This window comes from Rattus rattus, chromosome X, assembly GCF_011064425.1.
Source record: "Rattus rattus isolate New Zealand chromosome X, Rrattus_CSIRO_v1, whole genome shotgun sequence".
NCBI lineage: Eukaryota > Metazoa > Chordata > Mammalia > Rodentia > Muridae > Rattus > Rattus rattus.
In genome coordinates, this window is record NC_046172.1 from 129,379,131 (window position 1) to 129,404,017 (window position 24,887).

A 24,887-nucleotide genomic window follows, 5' to 3' on the forward strand; every position below is an offset into this window, starting at 1 on the left:
CACATAGTGCCTTCCCTGAAGCAGTCACCTGCTACACTTCACACTCTATTATGAATTGGGTTTCAGGTGCCTACAAGGAACCTTAATCTATGGAGGCTTTGGGAACAAGGTCTTCTTCAGGCTGGCTCAATGTAGCCTCACCCTTGACCCTCATTTCCATATTCCAGTAGCCTGCAGAGGCTTTCTAAAGCATAGATTAAGGTTCCTTGTCCCCATGCTCAAGGACATTAAGACTTGCTAGATGGCCCTTCTTACATAGTTGAGCTGGAGTCCACCTCACTTGAGGCACCAGGAACAGTCAATTGAGATTGTTCGGAGGTGTTGGAGACGGTAACAGTGGCAATGCTGCTTGAAGGGCTTTTCTGACTGAAAGAAATGGAGAAAAGAGTAAGCACGTCTCTACTTCTTGATTCAAATAGGCCTTATATTGTAAGGTATCTTGTTGGGGCAAACATATGAAGGAATATTTTTTTAATAGACATAGGTGAAAGACTAAGACTTGTAAGGGAATGTTTAGCTGAAGCAGACATAAGAGAAAGGTTTTTTTTTTTTTGTTAAAGTAAGTACATGAAAAGATGTGATAAAGGATTTTTCATTAACCATATGAATGTATTGGTCTGTCTTATATTGTGTACTTGAGTTATATTTGTTGGAACTCTACAGAATGAAACATTAAGAAACTTTTGTTGGTATGTTAGAGTTTTTTGTCACTTTTGTGCATTTGGGCTGATTGACAAAATGATGTCATTTGAGACAGACACATGTGCAAGAGCCTTGGAGGACACATGTTTAGAGGACATATAAAAAGGACTTGACAGACAGTGACAGAGGCTGAGTTTGGCTTGTTTACAGAACTAGTTGTATAATGTTTGTTGGTCTCTTGTCTTTGTTGATTTTTGTTTTGTTGAGGGAGACATAGTTGAGAAGTTTTCCTGGCATCTCTTTGGGTGTCTCTTGTTGACTTGAGCTGAGTCCAAGGCCTGGCTGTCTGTTAATTTGTGTTTCTTATTTCAACTCTATCAAATTTGTTCATCTATAAAGTTTTGTGAATGGATTGAGCTATTGTTATTAACCTATGAATTAAATTGTTGATTTTTTAGACAATACAGATGGCAGTTATTTTAAAGAACTTTTAAAAATATGTCTATTTTTTAAAATATCCTTTCTTTCACACTACCTCGTGGATGGTGGGCTAAAAGAGAGTTTAAAGTATTTAAGAACCATCATTTAAAAATGGGCCTTAAAATTTAAAGTTACAGAATACTGAGGATTGCTGATTTAATCCCAGCCTCTAATGGATTTTATTTATAAATAAGAATTGACATAATATTTTAGCATAGAGAACAATCATAATATACTTTAAAAAATAATATATAAACAACCTTGGTATGGACAGGTCCTGCTCTTCTAAGACTAGGAGTCAGAAAGGTCACACTGTGGGAGGCCTGAATTGCTCACAGAAAAGTGGAAGGGGAAATGCTGTTTATTTCGTACTGCCTTATACCTTGGTTTTTTGGGCTGTCACAGAAAACTTTTAACCCTTGTTTCCTCAAACTACTGCTGTCATCCTATTTCAGCCATCATACACTCCTAGGTCAGCACTACAGAGGTGAATTATTGACTCACTGGTCCCTCTCGGGCCATCCTGGTGTTAGAAACAGTGAAAGAACTCATCCAACTGGCAGCTTTAATTATGCAGTAATCTCATTCACACCAGGCTCTACCTTTCTCAGACCTTACAACCCCATGATGGGGTTGTAAAACACCCCATAATCGTAACTCCAACCCACACTGTTTCTCAGCTCCAACTGGTTTCTGGAGCAAGGCAACATGTTGCTCTTGTTCAAACAGATCTGATGCTATGACTCCAAGAGACCACCTGCACTCAAATCCTTGTTTGGTGTGCTTCCTGCTGCTTTTTAGCCTCTCATGTCTGCAAAGAGAAAAAGGCTTGTGCTGTAAGTGCATGTGTTTGTCCTGGGTTGTAGGCCCTGACAGCTGGGCTGGGGCAGTAAGAGGGGAGTTCAGGCCCTTACTTGTTGGTATAGTCCTCTACTTTGATTTGCTGCTGGGGTTCGCTGGGGCTACTCTGTGGCTTTGGAATGCTGAGATCTGCAAGTTGTTGAGAAGCCACATTTGAGTCACCATGTATCTCCTGTAAGGCGTTGATGATCTTGGGGGCTGTATTTTTCTTCTCACGAGCATCTGGAGTGCTGAGAAAGAATGAATATTATATATCATACAATACTATGCAGAGAAGAGCAGAGACCTGGCCCTTGTTGATTTCTGGAATCTGAATATTACTTCCCAAGGGCATAGGGGGAATCCATCTCAGGAAGCAAGCACCCCCCCCAACTCCCAGAAAGCAAGCAGTTTTGAAATGGTCCTAAGTTGAACCATCAAGAAATGAGAAGATAAAGAAAATAGGAGAGTTGAGGTCAGAAGTTCTTGCACAAGCTTATGACTTATGTCAAGCATGTTCCTGGTTTAGAAAGAGTTATGTTCCTTTTCCATACATCAGGCCCTCAGGGAATGCCTTGGATGAATCTATCCAGTAATAGCTTGCCTCCTTTTATTTTATAATTTTCAAATCCCCTAGCATGCAGCATATTTAAGACCTCTTATCGTTTCTCTTTAGACTTTCTTGTTTTGTAAGCTTCCGTTGTGTTTTAGCATACTTATAACTAAGCACTGCCAAGGTTGAGAAGGCAGGAAACAAGTTATATTTGTCCATGTCCTGAACTGACTTCCCTTTATTCACCTGTAAGTGTCTCAGATACTGAGCCTTTTCTTTCTTACAGTAATAAGACCACAGCATGAGCTCTTGAACACGTGAACTCTTCTTACCCTTCGTGTTTCCGCCCTTGTATGAACCCTCCACATTATCCTGTAGCTACAATCATCCAGTTAATCCTCTTTACACCTTCCAATTCACACCCAACACTGACAGCTATGCACCCCTACTACCTGTGCCTCCTTAGTTCATGTTCCCTTCTCAATCTACAATACAAATAATACTCCATCCTAACCACCCTACTGCCTCCCCCAAGGCAGCCACATTAGATGAGCCAGATTCATGGTTCAGGCTAGCCAGACAACTGTCCAGAGGATTTTCTTAAGAAAAGCAGAGACTATACACTGGGCTTCCAGGCTGTTCTTGTACGCTCCCTTCACTTGTCATATACAAACTGACAACTCTCAGCTCTAGTCAGTGGTCAGATCTTTACTCAACTCCAGCCTACAGGTTTCTTGTCACCTGGATCTCCTACGGGCTCTTCAAAGTCAAAACAGCCCAATGACCTTAACATTGTCACATCTGCACAGCAGCTCCTCTAACTTCCTCATCCTCAGCTAGCTCCTTTCAGCATCCAGCCTGTCACCCCAAACAGAAATCTGGAAGCATCCTTGGGTACCACTTTTCCATTACCATTACCTTTAATTAAAGTCAGCAACCCTTACAGCTGTATCAGGTCACTCTCAGCCTGAGCCACAGATTCTGTCCAGGCCTCCTGCCTTGTGCTGCTGTATACCTCCCTGGCCTGACACTCCTCTAACTCATCTTCTTGAACTCCTCTCCTAGTCGAAAAGCATTGCTGGCCTTTTGGATCCTCAGGGTATAGTTTGCAGTCACTAGCTCAGGAACAAGTGACTGCTTAGTTTCCTTTCAGGGGTTCCTGACAAGGGTACCAGTTAGCTTTTATTCCCTGTAATCACTTTAGGTCTATACTCACTGTGGTGGTCCAAGAAGTAGCACTATTAGGAGGTGTGGCCTTGTCGGAATAGGTGTGTCACTGTGAGCATGGGCTTTGATATCATTGTCCTACTGCCTAGAAGTGAGTATTCTCCTAGCAGCCTTCAGATGAAGATGTAGAACTCTCAACTCCTCCTGCACCATGCCTGCCTGGACACTGCCATGTTTCTGCCTTGATGATAAATGGACTGAACCTCTGAATCTATAAGCCAGCCCCATAGTCCATGTCACCCGTGCTCTGTCATACTTTGATATCACCACTGTATAAAGAAAAATAGTCTAGAAGTCCACCCATGTACACTCTGGGAAACAACTTCCTCTTTGCTTCATGCACCAGGAAATAGCCAGACTTATGTTGATCACAGTTGCATTTCAATTTATCAAATCCCAGGAAGCAGTCAACACCACCTTAGGACCAGGGTATCAACATTCTGAGCACACTCAGAGAACCCAGGCAGTGGCCTGGAGTAAGAAAGACAATTCCCACCCATGTTGTGACCCTGGCAGAAACCTTGATCATGGGCAGCAGGAGGCCAGTGTAAGACTTACCTGCTGGCACAAGCATCATGTTTGATGAGCTGATTGAGTGCGCTGGGGTTGCTCTGAAGATGTGGGGTGCTGGGATCTGCAGCATATTCAGTGGTTGTTAGTAGGTCTCCTTGGCCACCTTTCATATCATCAGGCATCTCTTGCCAGGCCTCAATGGTCTTGGGGTCCATATTTGTCTTATAATCACCTGAGGGGCTGAGGAAGAACAAGCATCATATAGAAAGAGGTACAAGGTACTGGCTCTTGTTGTCCCCACTGTACTCTGACATAAACAGCTCAAGTGACACCTAAACTATGAAGGCTTCCTCAGTTTGCCTGCAATATACTCTCGAAGGTGGGGGCTACAAGAAAAAGTCAATGGTGTTGCACACCTGTCTCTTTGTTCCACCAGCTTAGAAGCTCCCTGCAGAAGAAGAACATATCAGTGACTACTATCCCTGAAACTCACTTATGAAAGTTAAGGCCATAGCAGGGAGGCGCTAAGCTGGCAGAACAAAGAGAATGAGTGGTGGCCATGCTTTTCAGGGACTATATTGTAAAACTAATTGAAGTTTTCAGCCTCAGGTAAAGGAAAACTAAAACTCCTCTTGGGGGGAAGGGAAGCAATTGTCACCTCCAGCTGTACCAGGAAGAAGTAGTACTCAGCGAATGGAGGCAAGATTCTCCAGGAAGAGCAATATGGGGACATACTAGGCCTTGAAGCAGGGCAACTGAATTTTCAGGAGTTGCAACCTTTATTGGTCATGAAAAAAATATTGGCCAATCACTCAACGGATGCTTTTCTGTGCAATATAACATACTGAAGGGGGTATCTTAGTTTCCTGCCACTCAGCCTCAGCTACTGCTAAACTGGAGTGGGTAGGGAGGGAGGTCCGTGGGATGTGAGATTTGTTGTATTCTCTGAAACCTTCACAGACTCAGGTAGCTTAAGGCTGCCACTGCCATTTTTTTACCTCACTACATACTGCACAGGAGGCAATGCTACTTTCTACACAATGTAATCTGTTGTCTAACCACTGTTGCCAGCGCTGAGAACATGTCTAAAACTTACCTTCTTCTGTCAAATACAAACTAGAAAAAGCCCACACTTGCAACACAACAAAGAGGAAAACAATTTATGTCTTAGATTTAATATGTGATAAAATTTTGAAGGAAAAAGGCAAGACAGTGTGCTATCAAATGACTGAATAAACAAAAAAATTGGCAGTGGGGAACTTTATCTTGAAGAATTTAAAACGGTAGCATTTGATAATATTTTGTACACCACCAGTGTCCCATGCTGTTTGCATATGTAAACCCATTTAACTTTTTAAACTTTTTATGTTAAGAACTATTTCCACTATTGTTCCTGTAAGAGCTGAATAACATGCCGAAGGTCCCATAAAGTTACCTCGGGCTTAAATTCATGTCCAAGAATCCCCGAGTTTAGTCCACTATGCACAATCAAATGAACATTGGTCAAAGTCCTTACAGCTTCTGACAGTTAAACTTTGTTACCTGGGCCTGTCCTCAAGCCCCCTAGTCAGTCTGTTTTATCAAAAAAAAAAAAAAAGGGAGGGGGAAGGGACTGTGAATTCTGATCGAGAGTCAGTCCTGGTTGGAGGGCCAGATGGCCCTTGAGGTCCAGGTTTGGTCACTCCTAAGTAGGCTACTGTAGCCAACCGCCCTCTGACATTGCTAGTGGGGGATGGATAACCGGAGCACACTGGCGCAACATGAACCATTTATGATCTTTCAGCGCCATCTCGTGGCTGGAGCTAGCACTGCCTCAGGAGGAGCCCCTTAGAAGCCAGTCTCTGGAGCAGCCATTTCGCACTCTCCTCTCATTGCTGGCAACTTCAGCCTGAGCTAGCGGCTGCAGGAAATGGCCGCGCGAGTAGGCGTGTCCTTACCCTGGCGCCGGTCAGCTTATCATGCGCATGCGCATGCGCGCACCAGCAGGCAGCGAACCAAATACGTCTGCGCAACTGAAATGTGCTGCAGTCACGGGTGCAGGCATTCTGTATTCGTGGTGCTGTCTGCGGCAGTTCCATGTTTACCCATGCCTCAGTGTGTGTGTTCTCCCAAAGTGAACACAAGGGCTAGAGTGGGGCTTGTAAACCTTAATATTAACGCTTTGGGCTGGATAATACTGCTGTGTGTGTTCAGAAGAATCACGTGGTCGGTTAGCACCATCTATGATTCATATCCTTTAGAAGCCACCCTAAGTTGTGGCAACCAAAAAAAAAAATCTTCGGTTACTACTGTATGACGCAAGACGGTAGGAGGTGGGCAGAACCTCTGATTAAGAACTGCCATCTCAAATGTATACTGGAGAGGAATGCTTAAGAAAAATGCTGGAGACATATCCTCAGGAAATTAAACAAAAATCTCAAGAAGTGTTTTGTTATTAATACTGCCCCAGGCGACGGGCTGGAAAGATGGTTCAGCAATTAAGAGCACTGTCTACTCTATAGAAATCTTAAGTTTTATTCCAAGCACGCACATATAGCTAGAAATAGTCTTTAACTCTAGTCTCCAAGGATCCATGGTGTGCAAGCACACATGTGCAGGCAAAACACTCATACAAATAAAATTTTTAAAAATTTAAATGGGGAAAAACAATCTAAACAGCCAGTTATTAAACAGTGTCATCAGAAATGTTTGCCTTAATTTTTCAAGCTGCCAAATAGAGGAATGTTACTGTCTGGACCTGGGCTCTGCAGTTGGGCAGATTTAGAATTTATTGCTAGTTGCGCATCACACGTGCGGACCCAGGTTTCCTCCCGATCAAATTGCACAATCAGAAATCCTTTGGGGAATGATAATACCAGATCAGTATACCAGCTGGAAGGTGACACTGGGCTTCAAACACATTTCAACTAGCTTTGCTGAAGTTTCTCTTTGAGGATGTTCATTAGGAATCAGCTGCCACAGGTATGATTTTGGTAACCTTTCTGTTTGTTTCTCCATTTGCCCATCTCACAGGGTTATTGGGGCAACTGTGAAGTACATAAAGACAACAGCCTGCAACTATCATCACCTAATATGTTCACTCAGTGCTAATGTTTAAAATTTAAAAGAAAAAATGGTGCATAACAAGGCCTGTAGCTTATAGATCCACTTTCCATGCCACCTCCCAGCATGTGATTTAAAAAGTAAGAAGGTGACTGTAGTGTGATAAAATTCAAATACCTATTCACGTTTAAGTCCATAAACCACAGCAGTTCTTGTTTAGATTAAAAACCTGATTGGTAAAAGTTTCATTATATGGACCAAGGCCCAGCTATTCTATGCTTTGGAACATGTTATGTCCCAGGTCCTGATAAAAGACCCTATCTCAGAAAACAAGATGTGTGGTGCTTAAGGAATGACACTAGAAGTTGATCTGTGGTCACACAGACACACACACACACACCCACACACACACACACACACAGACAGACACACACACACAGACAGACACACACACTGACACACAGACACACAGACACACACACACACACACACACACACACACACACACACACACACACACACACAAACTCATCCCAGAGAGGGAGACTATAATAGATCAAAATATGAATGTTACCCAAACACATGGACTTGCATCCACATATACATCCACATATACATCCAAAATCAAACTAGTATAAGTAAGATAACTATGACAGACTGCACTAAATCCTACAAATCTAGAAAGATACTTCATGCTATTTTGCAAATGACTTAGAGGTTTAGCTACACTGAAAACAAATAAATTTGTTTTATGAGGGCTGTAAACAGGAAGGATGACTCCAAAAAGAAAGCCACCAGAAGCAGACTAGATCAGATAGATGTCTTCTATAATAGCCAACAGCACTCTGAAATAGTTGGCACCATTGTGGTACAGGAGAAAGAAAAGGCTGGATAGGGAGTCCTGACTGCCATGCAGAACTATGGGAGCTAGCGACAGGAGTTTGGCCTTAATTTCAAGGAAGTAGAGAGCCATTGGAAAGTTGAAAGAGGAGAATAAACACATTGTGGTTTATTTAGGGAAGATTGTTCTGATGCCTACACAGATAGCAAAAAGATACATTAGTGGCAACTCACAGAACTGAGTCTCTAGCTGAAAGGCATTTCCTACATTACAGAGGTAGGGCCTACTGTATCTGGCTCCAGGCATCCACTGCAACTAGGTAAATTAGTGAGAAAATGAAACCACTGAGAGAACCAGTTGAGAAAACAGCCAGAAAAGTGTCCTCAAAGGATCTACCTGGGTAGACTTTAGGAGGTCATGAGGATGGGCTGGCCCTTCATCAGTTTTAGCCCTCTTCATACCAACAATAATGTTATAAGGTTGCTAGCACTGTTTAAAACTGTACTATTATTTGTGCCAACATCTTCCTAACTAGCCTTGGTCTCCGGGGATGACTCCATTTTAGTTTGGAACCATGCTACTTACTTCTCTCTTTCCAGGGGCAATCAAAAAAGTGACTGTTCTACCAATCCTAACTTGCTTCCAAACCAAAAGGGAGTCATCCCGGGAGACAAAGGCTAGTTATGCAGATGAATATGTGGGGAAGGCAGAATTTGTAAGAAGGTCTTCCCCACACATTCATTGTACCCAAAGCCAGTCCTTGCTAGGCATGGGCCTATAGCTATGATAGAGTTAGGAGCTTGTGTTTGCTCTGCTGGAATTTGAGAGTCAATGGTGGAGATGCGGGAGTGGCTAGACTAGAAAAGAGGAAACTCCAACAAGAAGTAAAACATCCATGGGCAAAGGATGTGGCCTTGGTGATGGTGGTGGGAAGCACTAGCATCTCACTCTCTTTCTTCTGTGCCAACGTCTGCTTCAGCACTTTAAATCAGGCTGCGACCTTGTGTAATTTAGATGACTTCGGAGCAGAAATCTTTGCTTCTCTAAATTGCTCTAATCAGAGCCAATCCAAGCCCCAGGGGCCTCTGGGCAAACATTCGGATTTAATGGCTTACAAACAAGAATGGAAACAAAGGGTGAAAACTCAGAGAGAGGTAGCCCCATTGACAGTCAATGGTCACTAGAGCAAAACACAAGGGACTTGGGGCTGTTAGGAAATCAGAGAGGGAAGACAAAACCTTTCTCATTCATCCAAGCTCCCATCCCTTCATTCACAGGGATCACTCCACACTGGAGAGGAGGGTCTAGGGTTCCCAAATGACAACATACTGGGGGCCCAAGAATAACTTGGTCTGGAGTTAGTACGCCTCTGGGGAAATATTATAGTTCTGTTCTCTATCGCCCCCTGCTCTCACTCTCTTGCTCTCGCTCTACTTCCTCTGCAGATTTGTAGTGTTGGTTTGTATGTCAGCTGCTAACACTGGACCCAGGCTCCCGGAAACCCTTAGGTTGAGTGCACAAGGTTTTGTGGGAAGACTTGCAGAGGTAAGCAATGACTTTACTCCTCCACCCACAGTCTGATGGAAGCAGTTACCTCATCCTTAAATGCCAGCTGCCTTGAAGGAGCTGAACATGTGCTAATGATGAACTGACCTACTCACAAATCTTCAATATTAATCACTGTTGTTGACCAGGGGCCAGACTCTGTTCTTCCAACTTTCCACACATTAATTCTCCATATCAACTTCAATATTGTTATCTGTGCCCATTTTCCAGATGAGCCACCTGATGCTCAGAAGGCCTGAGTGGTATGTTCCAAGTTCCACTAGTAATAAGAACTGGAACTCAGCTTTCTTCTGAGTTCTTGTCCTAACCCCTCAATCAATCCTAAGGTCAGCAGCAGCCCCATGTTACCAAGTCCAGAAATCAGTTTCGGCATTATTTTGGGTCAACAGTGGGTCTCTCCCTCAGACTTACCACCTCTGTTCCCTCGATCCTGCTATACCTTCAGTTTCCTTGACCACATGTTTCTGGTCTTCTTTTAGCTCTTCCCCCTTGTCTGTCCTTGAAATATTCATGCTCCAGTGTTCTTCCCAGTCCACATAACCTGCTAGGCTACTGACTGTCCTTTCATGCTATCAATTTAATGTCCCCAGGTAGATGTGTGGAAGGCAGCATGGGGAGTGGGACAGTAAAAAAGGTGAATTAGAAGACTGATGATAAGCTGGCCTGTCGCCTGCCTGCCCACCCCAAGGAAAAGGAACTTGGGTCTTTGTCCTCCTTGATGGATGTGGCCCCTTCATCCATTCTAAGCAGAGGGCACTGTGGCATTAGGAACGGTGGAGGCAGACCCAAGAACCTCACCCATTTCCCATTGCCTTCTCCTATAAGCAACATAATTAGAAATCTGGTTTTAACAAAGGGTTACACAGACCCAGTGTCCCCACCCATCTCTGCTGACTAGTCCTGTCACTTTCTGAGGGCACTGAGGTACATGGCATTGTGAGCACTATAGTCTGATCTTGTTCATATTAGCATCTATCTGTCTCCTTCATCAGATGAAGTCAGTAGCTCTGGCCCAGGAAGTCCCAATCACCTTTAGATCCCAAGGCCAGGTCTTTGGCCTCACAAAATTACAGTGCATAATTACTTATTACATAATTATTTTAACTGTATATCAAGACACAATGGAGAATCCAGGTTCACCACACCTCCTACAAACCAGTCATACCCACAGTGGTAGAGCCAGTCTCCTGCTTCTCTCTCTCATCTTGAGAAAGGAATAAAGGGAGACAGGACAGCAATGGGGCCTCAGTACCTCAGGGCTTCCAGGTCTGGGGCCACCAGGTGGAGTCCTGCTCTGGGGGTTGAGATCTGCAGATGGACAATCTTCTCAGTTGTCAAGCTGTAGGCCAAAGGAAAGACTGAAGAATGTGTGGGAGAGAAGTTTCTCCATCCCCCTCTGTCAGCATCCATGGGCATTCTCCCTCTGGAGCCTCCCTGCAGTGTGATAACCAGACCTATCTACCTCTCCCTCCTTGTCCTCATCATTTCTTTGTCCTTGAGACTTCTTGGTACTTTAATTGTGAAAAGCTATCACCAGTCTCCCACCCAGAGCTGACGCTATGCTACTCTCAGACAACGAAGGTGGACATTCTAGCAAATGTGCCTGGTAAGGGGAAGCTACAAGATGGGCTTGAAGTGGAGATAAGGGGTTTGACACGGTCAATCTGACTTTTTTTCTTTTTTTTCGAGCTGGGGACCGAACCGGGCCTTGCACTATAGGCAAGCGCTCTACCGCTGAGCTAAGTCCCCAACACCCTCAATCTGACATTTTAAAAAGGTCGCTGGGGTAGCAGCCTGAAAGCAACAGCCCTGGACTATCACCCCACTGCTAGACCTTCCATAGTTGCCAAACCCAGCCAGGCAGACCTATGAGAAGCCAGATCATAGTCTAAAGCTGGTTCTTGACATGTACCTGGGTTCCTGGTTTCCAGAGGGGCTAGGCATATTTGGCATGCACTCAATTAGAATCTCCTGAGATATTTGGGTCCTTCTTCCATCCACACTGGCAAAGAAGGCAGATGTGAGTTGTGCTGGAGACAACTGGTGTGCCTCCTAGGTACGGTGAACTTGGTCAAGTTAGAGAAGTACCAGGTACAAGCATAACATTGGGATACTACTGCGCAGTGGTCAGTCTCTCACAGCCTAAAGTGAGTGACTGATTACCTTAAGCCAGGAGCATGTCTTGTCAGAGCACGTGGTTCTTGTCTCTTTTCAGGAAGCACGTCCTCATCTACCACATCAACCCTGTGGGTGAAAAAAGTGGCAAGTGTGGTCTTCTCAGCTACTTTGGTGGTTTCTGGTCTTGGAAAGATGTGCTTTCACCAGTGTCCAGATGAGTTGGGTGACTAAAGCTCTGGCCACTCCAGCTCAGAAGGACATCACCACTGGAATATTCACTGGAAACTATGAGTCTGACTTTGTTTAGAAATAGGCTCTTAAGAGATGCAAAGAGGGTAAGTGTAGGTGGAAAGTCAACAAGGAATCAGCATTCCAAATGTTCCAGGCCCAAGGCCTAGCCAGTGCTAAGGCCCAGAACTGGACATACAGTGTTGTGTTGAACGATAGCAATTGATTAAACTACAATAAGTAGTGAGGGGTACTGGGTTGGCAGCACCCTCCCCCATAGACAAAGTAACAGACAATAATGTGTTCTTAATTGTGGCTACCAGATTCAAGTATCACCAACTAAATGGCTTAAAACTCCAGAAGTGGAGGTCAAAAATTTGAAATTGAGGTGTTGGCAGGGTTGGGACAAATTGTATTTGCCTCACTCCAGTTTAGGCCACTGTCTTCACTCATGTGGACTTTTCTTTGTGTCTGTATGTACATTTTCTTGGTCTCAGAGGGACACTGCCATTGGATTCAGGGCCTACCCTAACTTAGCATGACCTCATCTTACCCTGTTTGCATCTCTACAGATCCTTGCCTTGCTCTCCTGACATAGGACTCATTCCTCCTTTCACCATTGGCCCATAGGACCAATCAGTAACATCACAGTCAGCTCCCATGGAGTTTCTCTTGGTGGTTCAGGTCCTAGTTCTGGGTGACAGGAGAACACAGGGCAGGACAAGAGCAAGGACTCTTGCTATGTTGGTTTCTTGGTGCCTACCAGCTTGTGGAAGAAGTGAGGCCATCTGCTAAGGCCCCTTCAGCCCTAAGCAAAAGCATTCTCTCAGCCAGTCTCCTAACTGCACAGAACTGGCTAAATGAGACATATGTGTCACCAGTCACCCAGGTCTTCACCTGGCCTCTAGAAAGATGCCTGAGTTGGTATCACATGACTCTTCTTGCTCAGAGAGAGCTGCCCTCCTTTCCCCAGCATCCCTACTGACAGCAGGCTTTCTGTCTGGATAGCACCTGGCTCCTGAGGCTTTCCTTACTGATACTTACCTTTTTGCAATAAATGGCTTACTGCAGTTCCTGGGTAGGACTGCTAGAAAGGAAACAGAATGGGGACACGTTGGAGAAAGCTCAAGGGCAGGTGTCATCTTGGCCCCTTTCCCAAGAGGGTCAGAACCTTTTCAATTCTCAGGACCTTACCTAATTTTAGTTTATCTTTCTAAGAAATGCATCTGAGAGCCCTGAAGCTCAAACTGGAACTCTCATGGAGGTAATTAACTCATTCTTTAACTAGTCAAAGGAAAGCTGAAGCCCCAAGCAAAGAAGGAGCCCAGGACATGGAGTCAGTACTAGCCAAGGCAGGCTTAACCCCACAGGCCCCATTCCTGGACAACTCACCTAGTGGTCTTCTTAGCTGCTGAAAGGACATAAGAGTGCTCCCGTGGTGCTGTCTTCCTGAGAACACCAATTGCAGCTTGGGACCTGGGGTAGTATAAGGGGGCGGTATTGGATGGGTATCAGCCTAGCCTCTTTGTCAGTCTAGCCCAGGATGTTCACTGGCTGACTTAGGAGTATACCATGGAGTTGAGAAGGATAAGCCAGGGTAGCATTGCTTTAAGAACTATTTAGAGAGACAAAGATATTGGGGGAAGGACCCTTACTTAGTGTGCCCACCCCTACCCAGGAATGTTGACATCTTCACATTGGTTCATTGACTCTCCCAACCCAGACAAGTAGCTGCTGAGATAGTCCATCACTGACTGAGCCTAGCCACTGCTCTGGTGATTTGACTAAATGCACACACCTAAGCAGGTAACAGAGCAGCATTCAATAGGAGCCACCAGATTTCAGGCCTCATGCAACTGTGGTCTTTTTGCACAGAACTGACAGCTTTCCAGGGCCTTTAGCAATGAGTTGTCACTATGCTTCCTAAACCACATATGGGTTGGCAGATGTTGGCCTTTAGCTGGGTTCCTTCTTTCTAAGCAAGGGGCATTTGAAACTCTGGATCCATTCCTGCATTCAAAGAGCACTGCAAACACAACAAACCCAGAGATGGCAGGATGCAACAGCCTTTCTAGGGTGCTTTGCCCTGCATATTTTTCAAGTTCCTTGAGAATCTACACATGAGTCTTTTTTTTTTTTAGTAGACCTGTGTTTCCTAGATTCTATTCCTAGAAGGGTCTCAGAAGTGTCTGGTCCAGCACTGAGAGATTGTTCCTAGACTCCTGGAAAGACATGGGGTGTCCTCATGATTTATGTGTTATGCATTTTGTACTCTAGCTCATAATGATTCTTTTCAGCAACTGTGAAGATTCTGGCCCCTGCCCTGCCCATGGGTAAGCCCATAATAAACACCGTCACCTCCGTTTCTGCTCATCTGGGGTGAATGGCACCTCCTCTTCCTCAGTCCCTGATATGGAGCTGCACCTGATGTTGTACGGGGCTCTGTGGGGGAGAGATGCGGGCTCTTCTTCCTTCGTGTCCTTCCTGTCCTCTGCTACAAGCTATCATCTTTGACTTATTGACTGTCAATGGTATTAACATTGCTCTTGCAACATTGAGCCTTAGCTCATGCCACTTGCTCCCAATTAAAAGCCAGTACTCTTTCCTCCTGTTTTTGGTTCCTCAGCAGCCAACTGCAGTTTCACTACTTGCCTAGAAATGCCTGCCAGCTATGCCATGAAACAGAATGATGCGGGCAAGGAATAACCTGTATAAAGATGTGGACTCCTGGGAAGTGCTGGCACAATCTAGACATCTGTCTAGAGGCCCCCTCCTAGTCTAGGGGCCCTTGGAAGGAACCTCAAGGGAAGCTCAGCTTTAGATACAAAATACCCACACCAATACTCTATGGGGACAGTGGCAATGTAAGAAATATCATGCTCCAAAGCATAGCTCAGCCCAGCCCAGCCCAGCCCAGCCCAAGAACCTGAGACATGAATGGGGAGGGAAGCTCATCTAGGAAACCCAGAGAGTGAGCAGAAGGCCCCATAGCTATGGGTCATGCTCCACTGTCTAGACCCCTATGCTCCTTCCAGAAGCTTGCAGCAGTCTTTGCTTTGCCTCCTACAAGAAGTATATTGAGCATGGCCATTCATTTTTCTAGAGCTTTATCATCCTTTGCTCCAGGCTGCATCTATAACTGGCAGGGATTGTTAAGCCACTAGGAATAGCTCTCCCTGGGCTGTGCTCAGAGGCAAGAGTCCACCTGCCCTCAGCAGGTCTGGTATCTGGCATCATTGTATACTCACAGCTTCTTATAATCTTCTGTAGTCATCTTATAGCCAGGCGACTGAAGAGGACGACCAGAATTAGCTGTTCCCAGCTGCCCAGAAGCACTAGAAGAACAAGACATTTCTATTTGCCTAACCACAGGTCCCCCCCTTACCTCTAGGTTTACCAACACAGCCCATGAGAGACAGAACAGGGGCCACTGGGAGACTCTTCCTTTTGTCCCTGCCAGGCATTCTGAGTAAGGCAGACCCAACTGAGTAGGAAAGAGTCCACTGGGCTCTCTTCCATATCTTCTCCAATAGTGCCCCAGTTTTGACTAATACCCAGGTGTTTAGGTAACATGACGCCTTGGCATACTGGAAAGGTGAACTAAGCACATGGCTCAATGCCCTTGGCAAGTGCAAGGTGCCTGCTGTGAGACCAAGGGGATCAGGGGTAAATAAAATGAAGATGTGTGGGCACAATCTACATCTCTGTCCACAACCCTCTCCCTGGGTGAGGACCTCCCCCTCCCAGCCTCTGTCCCTGGGAAAAAGCCAGACAGGACATTCCCTTACTGCTTTGCTAGCCCTCTTTCAGACTTGACTCAGGACAAGGCTCTCCCAACCTTCCTATTGACCATCTAGCCAGGATGTACCTTCTTGCAGCGCCATTGGTCTTAGAAGGGTGATGCTGGGAGTGAGAAGAACTATCTATTGTTCGGGTGAACACTCCCCTACAAGAGACAGCAGAAGATATTGAAAAGTCTGAGTGTGGCTCTAGTGGTATGAGGATGCAGGTAGGGTCTGGAAGTGACTTACCGGATGATATAACCAGCTGGAGCCCTTGTGTTTGGAGACCTGTCAAGAGAAAAGGAGACATAAAGGGAATTGTGGCCTTACTATAGATTTCAGACCACTTATTCCATCCTATTTCTAACTACAACAGCTGATAGGTATCTTAATACAGTGGCCAGTCTACTCCACCTTATCTCTCCTTCAGTCTCTCCCAGGAACACTGCCATGGCTGACCCCTCCATAGCCATGCTGAGCACTGCCTAACTTATAGTAGGTACCAGGCCAGACTTGCTTTATGGTTGGACATTTACTCCAGAGTTCCAGAAGTTTCTGACTTGCCAGGCACCAGGGCACTTGAAGGAGAGATCATTTTGTTCTCTCCTGGATCACACTGAAAGTCCTTTGGTCAGAGCCCAGGCTGACCTCAACCCTATGGCCTTCCCTTCCCACTCCACTAAAATGTTTACTCCTCTGGCCTTTGGGGCACTCACTCCCAAGTAGCAATGGAATTGTGAAAGCAGAAGGCTTGGTCAACAGCTGAGTGACAGATGGGGTTCAGAAGACTTGGGAGCACTAAGGAGAACATGCTAGAAATAGTGAGAGAAGGGGCAATCTCAGGTTCAAGGTAGGCCTCTCCAAAGAGCTGGAAAGATGACAAGGGACTCAGTAGAACGTTCTATTCAGCATGAGTGCCCTGCGCTGGAACAGTGGAGCAGGTCTAAGGGTACCACAGAACTCTAGCATTCACTCCTATACACCTTGTTCTTAGCAGATTCTTGGAGATGGCCAAGTTGCAGAAACACTAAAATGAAGTTCAAAGAACATTACAAATGACTCACTAAAGATCCTTCATGCCATTCTCAACTCATGCTCCCTATGTGTTCTCTCTGTGAGATCTACACCTTCCTTGCAGAAGAGTTCCTGTGGTCCACTTAAAAGTCAGCTATGTAAAGCCTCTTACCTGACATTTGACTCATCTCTCACAGATGAGAAGGATGTAGCTCGGTTTTGACTTGACAACGGCTCTCTGCAGAAAGACAGGTCCTGAAAATAGTGGCTCCCATGCTCCACCCCCCCCTCTTGCCCCTATGACTCTATCCGAAAGTTAGCCTGCTGTGTACCAGCACTGCACCTCACCATCCCCTTTCCTGACCCACTTTACAGTAAGTATGTGACTACACATGTCTCACTGATCAGCACATAGGATTGTGATATTTGTGGCTGTGTTTAGGTTTTCAAGTTTTAATGTCACCTGGCTGGCCAGTGGACACACAGCCTGACCGAGCTCTAAATGGTGGGACATCCTGGGCATCTCCAGGAAGGGCCGGGTCACATGTTCCTACTATTGCTGCCTTCCCCTCTGGCCTTGTGTCCTGGACTTACTTGGTATGGTCCTCAGGTTGTCATGCTTGGTGATCAGCTCTGGTCACCCCTTCAGTGTAGTTAGTACTTTCATCTGTTTTAGGATATTGTGCGCTCCTCTTCTCCTGATGGTAAAGGCCTCCCTGGCAGGGGCAAAGCTAAGAGCCTTAAACAGGGGACTCCAGCCCCGAGTCCCATGGCCCTTGCCAGCCCACCCATTTTGAAATCATCCATTAACTGCATGGGCAGAGTTCATGGCCCTCTAGGGGTTTGCCTGGGATATTTCAGGCAGACGGCACTCAGACTTACCTTTTCCAATATCTCCTAATGAAGAAATACTCATGATGTTTATCTTTCAGTTCTGCAATTAGTGGATTCAGTGGGCTCCTGGGAACAAAGACATGCACAGATCTGTCAATACATGAATTGTAATGACTTGTGGGTCACCATTAGAGTTTGGATGTGATTTGTCCCCTCAAAGCGCTTGTGTTGGAAGCTTGGTCCAAATATGGCAGTATTAAGAGGGGTATTAAGTATTAAGAAGTGAAATTTTGGGGAATAGGAAAATGACTCAGCCAGAGCTGGCCATGGTAACACACACTTATGCTCTAGCACTCGGAAGGCAAAGACAAGAGGATCCCTGAGGCTTGCTGGCCAGCCAGTCTAGAAGACCCTATCTCATGAAATAAGGCAAACAGTGATAGGCACCTGATACTGATCTCTGACTTCAACATGTGCACACATGTGCATCCATACTCAGCCCCTTCACCCACACATCCACACCCATTCCCATCCCCACCCCCTTACACAAAATACAGTTGGATTAGATACTTATTAATAATTATAATCATAATTCTGTGTGATGGAATTCACGTCGTGAGAGAAACTGGTTCGTTCTCATGAGTGTTTGCTATCAAAACACAAGTGTGGCCCAGCTCTGCTTTCTCCCTGCCTTTTTCCATCTCACAAACGCAGGTTCTGCCTGCCACTGGAGTGCCACCAACCATGAGATCCTTACCTGACTAAGATGGTACTATTGCTATGCTTTTGAGTCTCCAGAAGTAAATGAATATATTTTCTCTAGCCTAGCACCTAGCCTCAAGTATGACATCATAATAGTGAAATGAGTCTGGTGTGATCTTAGCACACCAAGATCATGCAGGTTCCCCTGAAGGTATCAGGGCTGAAAAGACTCAATGGAATTCAGAATGTATGAGAGGGCAAGGACTAAGCACACATTCCACCAATGGGTGCTACACCTACCTTTATAGCCATGGCTGCTCACCTGGAGAATATGGAAACCTGTGGGCAGTCAAGAACTGTCTGCTCTAGTCAGTTATTAAGAGTAGCCCACAGACAGTGCTAATGGAAAGACTCTGGGGAAGGGAGCTGGTGGTAATAAAGACATTCTAACGATGTCATGGAGACGAGTATGGCGCTGAGCCAGACAGTAGGACTGAAGCACAACTCAGGCACATCACCTTTGAGGAAAGGCAGATAACTTGGAGGTAGGGCAAGGACTCAGGGAACCAGCTACTTTAGCACTCGACCATCTTTCTTACACTAGCTGTCAGGCCTTGGACAAATCAGTTAATTTCTCTGGGCTGCCTCAGTTTTATCACCTGTAAGATGAGAATAAGATGATCTACATTTCTGGACTGCTGTCAAGTCAGGAATATCATTGGGCAGCTTGACGTAAGTCGAGTTGTAGTGACTTTAAATCTGTTTGCTGGAAGACAGCCAGCCAGTGTTCTTTAATCAGTACAGGACAAAGTGGGTATTTGCAGCCCTAGTTGAGATTGGCTCCTCATCCTGTTTCCTCACAAGAACCCAGTGCTAAGGAGTGGCCTCAGCATCAGATGAGGAGACTCTGGTTAGAGCCAACAGCTTCCTCATAGTCTGTTCTCCAGGCTGAGAGACCCAAAGCTGAGGAAGAGGAAAGGCCTAGACTGAGAGTTTGGATATTGCCCTTAATAACTACACTAGATCTTTTGGACATAAAGAGAGCCTGGGAGGTTCAGAGGTGTGGACAGGATAGAAAGCAAGGCTCTGGAGGTGCTAAGGCAGACAGGCCTTTCTCCCTGGGGTCTGCCAACCCTTGGGTCCCTCCAGGGCTAGTCTCTGACCTAGTTCAGCTGGCAGGACCTGGATATGTTTCCATGGAAGTGGGGGGCACACTAAAAGAGGAAGGGAAGGAGGCCAAGACCAAGTAAATTAGCCACATCGGCAAGAGCCTGCTTTCCCATAAACTGTACCAAGTGAGCAGTCCAGGCAGGCTGAACCTTCTACATGCCAGGAATGGAACCTCATCACGGCACTAAAGCTGCCACATCAGAGTTCAGTTGCTCTTATGGTTGTATAAACCCAGTAGTCTGCATCTTAATAGGCACGTGTAGTGACTCCATGAGGCAGAATGCATGGGAGAGTCAGTGCCTGTATGCAGAGCACTAAAGCCTGAGCCTTCAGTCCTTCGGTCTTTTCATGCTAACAAGTGTGAAAACCTTAGACAGCCCCTCTCCTCTTTGCATGAAAGCAAATGGCCCCTGTTGGTCCCTCCAATCACACTAGGCCTTTTTTGCTGTCTTAACTTATTTTCTGTAAGGCACCTCAAGGAAATACTCCTTTCCAAGACCCCAGAAACTGTGGCTACTGGTTTCCTCCACACAGGAACTGGGCAAGCAGGTGAAGCTCATCCCCACTATAGCAGCCACATCTATGCTAGGCCTTGTACTAAACCCAGAACTTATGAGTTTTCCCTTTGATAGATTCAATAGCCACGTTGTCTAGAAGTTTCCTAACACATTAGAACCAAATAAGCCACTTCTCAAATTACAACACTCCCCAGGCAAAGGAGCAAGGATGTGTGCCAGAAAGATCTGGGGCTGGGGCTTCCATGTCACCAGCTTTCCCTCAGACCTGACTACATCTCGGAAATCCGATTCCCCTTCCAATAAGACAGTAAACCTGAAAGGGACTACAAATGTAGTGCAGTTGGATCACTACTTGTTGAGCATCTGCAAGGTCCTGGGTTCCATTCTCACCATCACATAACTAGGTCTATGGTAAATTCCTGTGTTCTTAGCACAGGGAAGATGGTGGCAGTAAGATCAGAAGTGCAAGGTCATCCTTGGCTACACAGCATGTTCAAGTCCAGCCTGGGTTATTTGATATGCTCTATTGAGAAACAGCAAAGAAAAAGATCACTGCTAAAGTAGAATGAAGACTAGGGAAGCTCACTGGAAGAAAGAGACAGGTCAGGACATCCAAAATTTGCTCCCACACTAAGAAACCATAGTTGAGGCTAGATGTCAAGTAGAGATTAACTGGGAGTGAGAAAGAAGCAAAGTCTTTAACATTATTTTGTTTTCAATCATTTATTCACTCTCCCAGGCTGGCATTCATTCATCCATCGATTCATTCATTCACACATTCCCCAGCTGGCCTTAACTCACTATGTAGCCCAGTATGACAGTTAGCTTCTGTCCACTTGCTTACATTTCCCAAGTGCTGGGAATATGTATGTGTACCACTACATTTGGTCTATGCAGTGCTGTGGCCTAAATCCAGAGCTTCACGGTAGGCAAATACACCAACAACAGAGACAAATCAGTGATTATTTTAGTGCACTGTGACAATGAGATGCTGCCTAAGGATATAGATAACGGGGTTTGTTTCCACTCTTGTGTGCTAGACACTGGTCTGAGTGTAAGAGTAGAAAGAGGTAGGAGGGAGAAGAACTTCATTCTCTAAGATAAACGGTGATCCTTTATGCCAAGTTGTGGAGAGGAAGCCCAATTCCACTTCTCCAGGCATGCAGGCGCTTTGCAGGGATCAATCTCTGGCTTTGCCAAGGCAGGGTCCCTGAGAGCAGCCGGGTTTACAGAGATCATACTACAGTTTTGTTTCCTGATACAGAGTCCACATCTCAATCCTGGATGAACTCCCTAAGCATGAAAAAACTAGAAAGATAGAGCAAGAACATGTGACCTAGTGGCTAAATGCAGATGGATCAAGTGAATCTGTATGAATCCAATAAGGCTGGTATTCCCACAGTAGGTGCCCAATGTCAGCCTGACATTCGGGCCATATTATAGAAAAGTTTTGCCCGCAAGCATCTTTTGTGTTGTTTGGAGGTGAAGGCTCCCCCTGCTCTCACAGAGGCATAGTCTTGTGGTCATAAGGATAGTAGCAAATGGTGCTAAGCCCCAATCTCCCAGCAACTTGCTATTAAAGATAGATATAGGCAGCCAATGTTAATCTATTGCATGGGCACTGCTTGGGGGTCAGGAGCAGTCTCAGAGAAGACAGTTTGTCTGTGGGAAGAACAATGCATCCTCATACTAGCTCTATCAGCCTGGGCAAACCCTCCTCCCCACATAGCACCTTGGTCCCTCACCACCATGTATGGGTGCAAGACCAAATTTGCAAAAAATCAAAATCTGCAAGGGAAACAGACCCCTGATGCTATAGCTGTTCTCTATGGCTGTCCTGCAAAGAGATTGGTTTGGCCTCTGCATCTCTGAGAATCAAAACTTCCTGGCCCCAGAGCCCAGCCAGATTAGGTAGCTCCTTGGCCAGAGTACTTCCACCACTCCCTTCTTGCCCAATCCAACCTATGCCAACAGATGCAAGTATGGCCTTAGGGGAAGCCCTGTTCTCAAAATGCACCCGAGAGCCCTTGTATCTGTTTTCCCCCACTGTGGGGGAAAGCAGAGGTTTTAGAGTAGCTTTTCTGCTCATCAATGGAGCCCAAGAAGAGCTTGCTGCTTTGTATGTGGTGGAAGACCAATATAGCAATGAAAATCTTGGCTGTGGCAGTCTCCCTCTAGAGGCTGCACAGGGAAGTGCAAGGATGAGCAGGTATACTGGCTTTGCCAGGGTGGAAAAGGCACTGGATTCTCAGTCCAGGTCATTGATAGGAGTATGAGGGGCTAAGAAATGCTAAAATTCAGGAAACATGACCTCAACCCCAGACTCACATTCAGCATACTTAGCTGTGCTAGTCCAATCCTTTCTCAAGGAATGCATTTGGCCCACAAACTGGACCCAGACTGACCTAAACTAGCACTCAAGCTGCCAATTTGATTCTCTCTCCAGGCCAAAAGGACTGGAATGATGAAATGTTCCATTTGTAAAACATGCTCCCTGTGGCCAGGTTTTTGTAACCCTGGGCATTTGGATTCCCACTGTCCTGCACTGGAGTCTCAGCAGCAATCAGCAGATGGGTTGCTTTCCAACCGTAAGGAGCTAGCAGAGACACTATTGTCAGTAGTCCAGGAGGTGCTGAGATCTAGTTGCAAGTGATTTAGAGACCTTAGACAGAGCTGGCTCTGCCAGAGCAAAGGCTGAGCAGCAGCTGGCTCTAGTCTGAGTTCCTGGGTCTGCTGCTCAGTGTACAGGTCCCAGGAATTGAAGGCTGAGCCCCCCCTGGCAGGAGTGTATGGCCTGTCTGCAATGCTCTAGTCCCTGGAGCTCCCGCCTGCAGGCCAACAAGGCAGCAGGAAGGAGGTATACTACGTGGAAAAAAGAGTTGGAAGAGACTTGGGTTGCAGAGGGAAAAATGTAATATGGAAAAAAAGCAAGCATGGTGGGAGGGGTGGTATTTGTAAATGTGCTTTACAGGTAAATTACTTCTGCATGAAAGTCTGGAATTTTACCTCCCACCATCCCATCCCCACATCCCAGATTCTAGACTTCTTGGCGTCTATGCTATAAGAATCCTGGGAGGAAGATGTCTGAGGCTGGTCAGGTCCTTTTCAATGGGGTAGGGAGCTGAAACCCCAAGGGGTAAGGGATACTCTTAGCTATCTGTCATTCCTAAGACCCCAGAATCCCCAGATTCTCATGTATCCATTTTCTGGCTCTCAGAGGGATGTATTAAAAATGCTTGAAGATGCTGGGCTACTTCAGGGGTGCCTTGGCCTACAGGACCACTAAGGGCTGCTGGGAAGAACTCTTAGAGATGCCTCTGAGATATCTGGGTGAGGCCAGCCTGCTGAGGATAGTGAGTATCATCTTGCTCTCAACAAGATCTTGGATCCAACTCCCCATATGAGCTATTTACATTGTTAATATTGTTACCGCTGCAGCTACTTTACAAGGAAGGGTGCAGAGGAACTCCTAAGCTTTCCTCCACAGTCCTAGGCACCCCTCTCATATCTTCCCATCACAATGGTTATTTTTGCAATCTAAAATCTAAGGTCTCAAGCCCTACTCTCTCAGACATGCTCTCTCCATCTGCACATGGGCATGTCATTAGGTCAAAGGGGCTGGGGATCCTCAAATCAATACCCTCCATCCTTCATGAGCATCCCAAGGCCTTACGGCTGCTATCTCTTCAGCCTTTTCCAGAGTACATGTGATGAAAGGAACTCAGCCCCACTTGCTCCCAACTTTGGCTAAAATTGCCTTTGACCTTCTTGAAAGTGATCCTCTACTGAGGATGAAAAGAACTACCCACCAGCTCTTCTAGCACCCCAAAATGTTTCTCTCTACAGCCTTCTCCCCACCAAGCCCTCTATGCTCTCTCTAATACTTTCCTGTCTAGCTCAAGCTCAAAATCCCCTTCACCACACCCTTGCTTCTACAACTACACCCATTTTGGGATAAAAATATGGAAGCCAGGAGAGGAGAATGCATTTGCCTAAGGTCACATTTTCTTTTCTGCAACAGACACCTATAGAAAGCTACAGATCAGGCTGGGTGCCGGGAAGATAGACGAGAGTCAGAGAAAGACAGACAGGCCCTGCGGGCCTTGCCAGAGTACTGCAGTTCCCAAGGAGGTGCCCTTGGATCAGGTCCTAAACTATTGAAAGAATGAGTAGGAGCTGAGTGTGCGCATGGTCAGAAATGGTTAAACAAGGTCTGCTTTTGGGGTTTTGTGGTTTTTTTCTTACTCTGTCTTTATAGGCTAGACCAGGCAATGCCTTATGTCAGCATTTTCAACAGGGATCCCCATTTGTATGACTGGAATCCTGGTGCCTCCTCTCTCCATAGCAACCTTCTGCCACATCAAGCTCTCTGGGAAAGTGACTTACTCATCAGAAAGTGGTGTTCTGAGCCAACCACCACAGGGATCAGCCCAAGAGGGCTGAGCCTCATGCCTGAGGTGTGCCCACAGATGGAACCAAAGACAGGGACCACCAACAGCCACCACCAGTAGCTTGGGTTTGCTCACCACTGGCCCCGGAGGCCAAGTCTTTTCTGAATCTTGGATGTCTGCAGAGCTCCACAGCCTCCCAAGGCCTCCAAAGGGCAGCTGTGCAAGAAGAGGGGCTACAAAGCAGGCATTAACAAGTAAGTAAAGAACTGCTCTGTGTACTCAAATTCCCAGCTTCCCCTCAAAACAAGAAGTGAGCACTGCCCACAGGAAAAAGACCAGACAGTGTATCTGAAAGCAGCCATTAAGTTTCTTCAGCAGATAAATTCCCCAGGAAATCTGCTTAAGCTGCAATTCCTTATCCTCCTC

The 24,887-nt window shown here is 45.9% G+C and overlaps 1 protein-coding gene across 1 annotated transcript in view; it reads right to left on the reverse strand.

Moving 5' to 3' along the window:
- The window catches only part of Znf185 (zinc finger protein 185 with LIM domain), a 41,473-nt gene that overhangs the window by 13,890 nt on the left and 2,696 nt on the right, over positions 1-24,887 (reverse strand). Inside the window, 16 exon segments of the mRNA XM_032890368.1 lie at positions 256-366; positions 2,037-2,213; positions 10,957-11,043; positions 11,868-11,948; positions 13,095-13,114; positions 13,116-13,137; positions 13,443-13,526; positions 14,409-14,492; positions 15,299-15,385; positions 15,919-15,996; positions 16,082-16,120; positions 17,019-17,084; positions 17,441-17,456; positions 17,459-17,530; positions 17,533-17,562; positions 17,729-17,806. Of these exon segments, the coding sequence (XP_032746259.1) occupies positions 256-366; positions 2,037-2,213; positions 10,957-11,043; positions 11,868-11,948; positions 13,095-13,114; positions 13,116-13,137; positions 13,443-13,526; positions 14,409-14,492; positions 15,299-15,385; positions 15,919-15,996; positions 16,082-16,120; positions 17,019-17,084; positions 17,441-17,456; positions 17,459-17,530; positions 17,533-17,562; positions 17,729-17,762 (1,088 nt within the window). The 5' untranslated portion in view covers positions 17,763-17,806.